This window comes from Mesocricetus auratus, unplaced genomic scaffold (assembly GCF_017639785.1).
Source record: "Mesocricetus auratus isolate SY011 unplaced genomic scaffold, BCM_Maur_2.0 Super-Scaffold_100007, whole genome shotgun sequence".
Lineage (NCBI taxonomy): Eukaryota > Metazoa > Chordata > Mammalia > Rodentia > Cricetidae > Mesocricetus > Mesocricetus auratus.
The window spans coordinates 49,359,264-49,366,859 of NW_024429191.1; the positions used below are offsets into that span (position 1 = coordinate 49,359,264).

The 7,596-nt window shown below is 49.6% G+C and overlaps 2 protein-coding genes across 2 annotated transcripts; one reads left to right on the plus strand and one right to left on the minus strand.

Moving 5' to 3' along the window:
- Positions 1 to 1,428: 1,428 nt before the first annotated feature.
- Positions 1,429 to 2,565, minus strand: Vmo1 (vitelline membrane outer layer 1 homolog). The gene is made up of 3 exons (XM_005067492.4): positions 2,360 to 2,565; positions 2,136 to 2,251; positions 1,429 to 1,872 (listed from the first exon to the last, which is right to left on the minus strand). Exons 1-3 carry the CDS (start codon positions 2,546 to 2,548, stop codon positions 1,575 to 1,577), a joined length of 603 nt encoding a protein of 200 aa, XP_005067549.1. The 5' UTR covers positions 2,549 to 2,565; the 3' UTR covers positions 1,429 to 1,574.
- A 3,118-nt stretch (positions 2,566 to 5,683) lies between these two features.
- Positions 5,684 to 7,229, plus strand: Gltpd2 (glycolipid transfer protein domain containing 2). Its single transcript, XM_005067491.4, has 3 exons — positions 5,684 to 5,971; positions 6,206 to 6,372; positions 6,462 to 7,229. Exons 1-3 carry the CDS (start codon positions 5,684 to 5,686, stop codon positions 6,997 to 6,999), a joined length of 993 nt encoding a protein of 330 aa, XP_005067548.1. The 3' UTR covers positions 7,000 to 7,229.
- Positions 7,230 to 7,596: the final 367 nt, after the last annotated feature.

Genomic DNA, 7,596 nt, shown 5'->3' on the forward strand with positions numbered 1-7,596 from the left:
GGTGCCAATGGTGAAAGATGAGCAATTTTTAACTTAATTTTCTGTGTGTGTGTGTGTGTGTGTAAGTGATGTAGGAGTGTTCTAATATCATGTGTGTTCTGGGGCTCAAACTCAGGTCCTTGGGCTTGCACTGGGGATCAAACTCAGGTCCTTGGGCTTGCACCAAGCACCTCTACCTATTGCGCTCCCATTTCACTCCTCCCCTCAGGTCCTGGGGGCCAGAGGAATTGTACTAGGCAAAAAGCCCCAAGCCGTAAAGAGCAGTTCTACCCCAGCCTGACCCTTCCACTTCACCCGAAGAAACAAAATACTCCCAGGTACTGAAAACAACACACCCTGCTTGCGGTCAAATCAAACACTGTGCTCCAGCTCACACATGTGCACACACACATGTGCACACACACACACACACACACGCAATCTATGACTTCTGTCTGCTTCTCTGCCTCATTTTTCTTACACCCACCATTGACCATTTCTTCCTTTTTCTTTTTCCTTGTCTTTTTTTTTTTTTAAGACAGGGTTTCTGTGTGTATCCCTGGCTGTCCTGGAATTCACTCTGTAGACCAGGCTGACCTTGAACTCACAGAGATCCACCTTCCTCTGCCTCCCTAGTGCTGGGATTAAAGGTGAGTGCCACCATATCCTGGCTGGCAGTTTCTCTATAAAGAAGTGAAGATTTACTTCAGTCGCTGATAAATGTTAGGTCTCAAACCCTGTACAAATGGCTGAAGTTGCCTACATATCAAAGTGGACCTGGCTGCCAGGTTCTCCCAGCATCCCTCAGTTTCTACCTGTTCGAGGGTATGGCTGGCATACCCCACCCCTACCCTAAACTTCTTCAGTCCTGGAGCTGGGATGCCCTTTCCCCAGCTGCCTTCCCTACATAATCCAGACATTTTGGTTGCCTGGCCTTTTTGCTTGTTTGCTTGTTTGTGTGTTTGTTTATCTACCCTTTACCCTCCTGGCCTCCTGTTCTGGCTCTTCCCTCTATCTTCTCCCCTCTCCACTCTGATTCCATGGGAAAAGATTCTTTAGTCTCAGAACTCTAGAAAATGGAAATATAAAACCATTTGCGTTGTCATCTAATTAGCTGCACCTCCTACCCACCTAGGGACTTGCAAACCAGAGGTACGCCCCACCTGGCCAACTCAGACTTGGGGACTTCCAAACAGGCGCTACCAATCAGGGATAGATTGGGTCTAATTAACGCGGGGACTTCCATCCCATTCCTTAATCTGAAGTCACTGGTAGCTCGGAAGGAAACAATTTGGGCTCTTAAAGGGAACATAGTATCTGCGCCCTAAGTTATGTGATTAATTAAATTCTTTGTTCTGAACTGTGTGACCTGCGGTTACCTTTAAGCCAAACCTGAACACAGGCCTGGACCTATGCAGGGTCAAGACAGAAGCAAGGAGGCAGCTCCTCTCATTTCTAAATCGAGCGACAGCAAAGACCAAGAAGCTTTAATAGTAAGAGGCACAGTGCTGGCAGGGTGCGTGGGCAGCGGCAACAGCCTCAGTTGTTAGAGCAGAACGCAGGGTCCAGTGGGAGAGTGGGCAGAGGTAACAACATCAGCTGTTACAGCAGAATACCCTGACGTCATTAAGTGCAGTGTCATCACGCAGCCCTCTAGGCTTCTGGATTTTGGTCTGCAAGCCACAGACACCTTTGGCACAGGAGTCGCTCCAGTCTCCATAATCTCCCCAGCTCAGTCCAGGCCCCTCCAGCTCCACACCGTCTGAGCAACGGAAGCGCACGTTGTTCACCGCAGTGTTGTCCCCAGGAAATGAAAACGGCTCCACCCGAAGGGAGAAAGCCATTAGGTAGTGCGAGCCAGGACACCACAGAGGCTCGCTCCACGAGCCCCAGCTGCAAGAGAAGGAGAGTTATAACTGGCTCTGTGAGCGCCTCCTACCCACCTGGGGACTTCCAAACCAGGTACTACCAATAAGGGATGGATCGGGTCTAATCAGCTGTGTTTCCCTCCTACTTCTCCTTAACTGTAAGTTTACCTCGGGAGTGTAACAGAGGGAAAGGGGTATCCCTTTGCACTAGGAGAGTGCCCTTCCCAGCTTCACACACACTGATAAACGCTCTACCCCACCTTTTTTGGGGGGGTCCCGAATTCCCACCTTCCTGATTGGGACTCTACAACATGGGTGTTTTGCTCCGCATTCCCTCGAGTACAGTGCAGCCGGATCCCGTTCAGAGCGGTGTCATCTCCAGGAATGCCTTGAGGGGGCTCCACCTAAGTGTGGAGGAGAGAAGAAGTGAGCTTCTGTGAGAGGGGATCGCCATTCTCAGCTCTGCAATCTGGCATATCTCCGTCCTTTAAGACCCGCATCTGAGGCTTCACCTTGATGGAGAACCCACTGGCAAAGTATCCATCGGGACACATCTCAGGCCAGGCCCAATCACCCCAGGTCCCACCGTTGGTCACTTCAACAATCGATGCATATCGAGCTTCTTGCCTAATTCTCTGTGCATGCCCACAGAATATCACCCATAGCAGCAGCAGCAATTTGGCTCCAGCCTGCAACTCCATCCTGCACTACCTATGAATCTGATTGCTTTCATGAATTTATATCAACCCGTTGCCTATCAGGATTCAGGTTGCCGGTCTATACCAGCCCTGTCCTTTCATGGCTCAGATTGCGGAAGAATGACCAGGATTAAGTGACATTCAAAACTAATCCGTTCCAGGAACCCTGAAGATTTGATTCCCAACTCTGGGAGACAAAGGCTGCCAAGAGCTACTGAAGGAGGTGCAGTGAAAGCCATTGAGTTGAAATTAGCACCTGCCCAATACTGTAGACCACTAGCTGTGATTGGGATTTTGCAGTATATTTCATGTAATCCTCACAATGACTGTAGAAGATAGAAATAATATTTCCTAGTTTGTAAATGAGAGAGCTGGGTCTCAGAAATGACAAGTGACTTGCCCCCAGTAAGTGGAGGAAAATCCCAGCACTGGCAAAATCTCTAGCCTTGGCTCTGTATTGTTTTAGAGGCTGTCCTGGAACTAGCTTTGTAGACCAGGCTGGCCTCGAACTCACAGAGATCCTCCTGCCTCTGCCTCCCCAGTGCTGGGATTAAAGGCATGTGCCACCAACGCCCGGCTGGAGACATTTTCTTAACTGAGGCTCCCTCCTCTCAGATGACTTTAGCTTGTGACAAATTGACATACAACATCCAGCACAATAGCCCAAGCTGACCTTGAACTCTCCACAATCCTTCTGCTTCAGCCTCCCAAGTGCTAGGATTACCCAGGGGGCACCACACCCAGTGAGACAGGGACTGAGAGCAGGAGACAAATGAAGCTGCTCTTTCTGTGTTTCCTGTGTTCTTTAAGTCGGGGTTTACCATGTAGCCAAGACTGGCCTGGAGCTCACTCTATACCCCAGGCTTTCCTAGAACTCTTGATTCTTTTTCCTCGGGCTCCTGAGTTCTGGGATTACAACTCCTTTGCCCTGGCCTGCTTATGTTTTTGAATCCTTTCCTGGCATGCCTTCCCTACTATGACCAGTAGATGGACCCCTCTGACTTACTGGCCTCATACACATTCCTCTGTTTCTTTAACAAATAATTATTTATTTATCATACATTTGGTGCAAGCAATGTTCTAAATGCTTAAAATGGCCAAGAAAAGTAAGGTGCCTGGCCAGGCCAAGTGGCTCAAGCTTGTGTGTGATCGAAGCGGCTCAGAAAGCTAAGGATAGAAAGTTCAAAATCAATCTGAGATGTGGGGCATAGTGATGCACACCTTTAACCCCAGCACTCAAGAAACAGAGACAGGCGGACTCTGTGAGTTTGAGGTCAGCCTGGTCTATATAATGAGTTCTAGAACAGTCAGGGCTTTGCAGACTCAAACAAACAAACCAAGGCTATGTGCAGAGACCCGGTCTCAAATAAATAAGTAAATAAAATGAATCAACCTGGAGAGTTTACACCTTGTCTCAAACATAAAAGGGAAGAGGGAACAAAGTGGGATTTGAAGATGGTACAGCTCGATGCTAGAATGCTTCCCTGGCATGCTCAACGTCACGGGTTCAGTCTTCAAAATGCACACAGAGAGAAAAGGTACATGTCTTTATCAAGGCCCACATTCCACTGGGGAAGACAGAAGATTCTCCCCAGTGAAGCTTGAGCTGTGTTTACACACACACACACACACACACACACACACACACACACACAAAATATTGATTGGGTTTTGAACCTAGAGTCTTGCACATACTAGAGAGACAACCTACCACTAACCCTTTTTATAATTAAAAAATTTAAACTATTTTTAATGTTTTTCACAGAACAAGGCTTGATTTTTATTGTTTTAAAAAGTGTAATATTAGCTGGGCAGTGGTGGATCTCTGTGAGTTTGAGACCAGCCTAGTCTACAGAGTGACTTCTAGGACAGCCAAAGCTACACAGAGAAACCCTCTCTCAATAAACAAATAAATAATACAAAAATCTTATTATTTATTTAGCTTTCTGACTCTGTACTTGTGTCTTCAATACTTTCACAATGGTTTTCTGTTCCTTAAAAGAGAACATAACACCAGATCCTCTCATGAACACATTTATTACAAGTGGAATCATGTATACCCTGCTAGCATTGCTGTTGTTATTTTAGGCAATGTCATGAGAACTTTAGGACTCACAGCACAAACTCCTCAAAGTCTGCCTGGACACAACATGTCGATTTTGGTGCTTCCCCAAGCTTCTTGGAATAACGATTAACAATTCTGTTATCAGGGGTTCCATATAGCCATTCTTTTTTTTTTTTTCTTTTCTTTTCTTTTTTTTTTTTTTTTTTTTTTGAGACAGGGTTTCTCTGTATTGTTTTGGAGGCTGTTGGTCCAGCCTGGCCTCGAACTCAGAGATCTGCCTGCCTCTGCCTCCCGAATGCTGGGATTAAAGGCATGCGCCACCACCGCCCGGCCCATATAGCCATTCTTGTTAGTCTGTATTTTATGGAAACATGTAATGGTATGTAAAATGCTGGGCCATTCTGAGCATCTCTAAGCATTGTTATTGGAATAAGAATGGCCCTTTTTAAAAGACAGATCTAGGTAAGTTACCAGGCTGGCCTTGAATTTTTGTTACTCCTACTTCAGCCCCCCAAGCACCTAAGATTGCATAAAGGCATGGGCCGCCATATCCAACTGTGAAAACACTTAGGTATTCTGAGGAATCGAGTACAGGGCCTGCCACGGTGAAGTAAAGATTGATTTAATGAAGGAAAAACTAATGTGGAGCTTAAAAAACTAAATCATTAGAATGTAAAATAAGAGAGCCTAAAGCCCCACATCTGACCCCAGCAAGTAAGATCTATTGGGCAATTGTGATCAGCTTTCCCACTTACAATGTTTTCACTTGATCCTCACGTGAGATTTACAAAGACCCATTATCCTCGATTTAAAATGGATTCATGCCCAGGGTTAAAGTAGGACCCGTAAGAGGCTGCCTCTTATTACAGGCTAGTCCCACATGTAAAGAAAACGAAGAGACATGTCACATGCCAAATCCCCCAAATCTTCATTAGGTCCCTCACCCAAGGATCTGACCTCTGGGGCAAAGGACACAAGGGAGGGGGCTTAATAGGTTAATTATTAACCATTTGCACCTCTGGACACCACGGGAAGAGAAAGGCCACCACCCAGTTAGGTGAGGTGTGCCAGCGATGGTCATGGGGGTCTCACTGACATCCCCGGCCCTGGGACGCTGGTTGTGCCACGCAATTCCTTTCGCTATTTTCACTTTGTTATTTCTTTACACCAGTGCGAGGCTCTTCCGTGAGTGGCCTCTAGTATTACCGGCTAGGAGAACCCAGCAGTCTGGCCTTTGGGAACTCGAGCCCCCTTCTCCTTCTCCAGTCCTCACCACCTTGCTTCGGTTCACCTCAGGTGTCCTGACAGGCTGCAGGCCCGGGGTGCAGGCCTGCAATCCAGAGGGACCGCTGCCTTCCCAGGTAAGTTTGAGTTAAGGCCAGAGACCGAAGGTTCTGAACAAGGAAACAGGGGACCCAGGCTGAGAAGCTAATGAAAGGAGCCCCCCCCCCGTTGCCCTCTCCCTTCAGATGCTAAGAATAAGCAGGAGGAACCCCGGCTAAACCTGAGGGACTATTTTTTTCGGAGCCCATCAGTCGTTAAGTAGGCCTAGCAGGTTAGGAACTTTTCACCTATCTCTCATGTCTACCTCCCAGATCGTTGCAGAGTTGATACCCCTGGTAGTCCCAGAGAAAGAAGAGCCTCCCTGTCTGGGGCCTCAAGGGGTGCTGGGTCGTATGGTGAGCCCCTTCTTGGCCTGTATGAGCCCCGAAGGGGATGTGGAGTTGTCTCAATACCTGGCAGGATGGAGGGAACTGCTCAGGTGAGTCTCGATCTCCCTCCCCAGAGGCCGTCTTTCATATGATCCATTGCTCTTTCTCAAGTCATCTCCCCCTTTCCACCGCCAAACAGGTTCCTAACCCCCCTTGGCTCTGTCTTCGCCTTCGCCACCAGCGAAGCCTTCATCAAGGTGACCGCCCTCGAGGCTCGCGTGCATGGCCCGGATGCTTCGCACTACACGTCGCTGGCGTCTATGGCGACATGGGAGCGGCAAGCAGGACTACTGGAACGGCCCGGGACCGCGGCCCGGAACCCAGCCAGGGCCTCGGGCTCTCGAACGCTGCTTTTGCTGCACCGCGCGCTGCGCTGGTCCCAGCTCTGCCTCCACAGGGTGGCGACTGGGACGCTCGGAGGTCCCGACGTGGGCGTGCAGTGCGGAGACGCCTACAGCACCGCCCTGGCCAAGCACCACCCCTGGCTCATCCGCCAGGCCGCACGCCTGGCCATCCTCGCCCTCCCTGGTCGCAGCCGCTTGCTCCAGCTGGCATGTCCCGGAACCGGAGAGGCGGACGCGCGGGCGGCCCTAACCCGGGCCGCCCGAGTCCTGGAGAACGTCTACAACCGTACCCAAAGCCTGCTGGCCGGCCACGGCTTGCTCCAGCTGGCTTGATGACCGCGGTGTCAGGGGACTACCAGGAAGGCATTGCTGTGGGGAGGGATCTAGGCATCCAGGGTCACCAAGGAGCCAGGCGGCCTGGGGAGCCGTCCTCCTCCGTGATGTCACCACAGTTAAGGCCCAGCCCCAGCAGGGCAGAGTGCGTGGTATCAGATCCTCTCATCTTCAGCCTTACGAAACTTGAAGAAGCAATGAGGAATAAAGAATTCTTTAGTTGCTGTCGACACACAGGGCGTTATGTATGATGACCGTAGAACCAGCTTAAGGGAGGAAATGTGGGAAGATGTGTCACCCCGGTTCTCTGTCACCGAATGGCTCATATTCCCCAGAGCCCATTTCAGCCACGCCCATGGCTTCAGTTGCCAGCCGGATAGCAAGTCTGCAGTCCAGACCTGTTCTCTGAGCTCCACACAGCAAACTCAGGTCCCGCCTGAGTTCCACCCTGCCTCCACCAGAAGTCCGTTTCCTTTTGTGTTCTCTGTCTCCATCCTAGAGCCTGTGCATCATGACTCTCAACAAACAGGCACTTGGCTCCACAAAATGTCTTATCAAAGGGCTCCTTGGCCGCTCCCATGTTAGTGAACGTGAAAG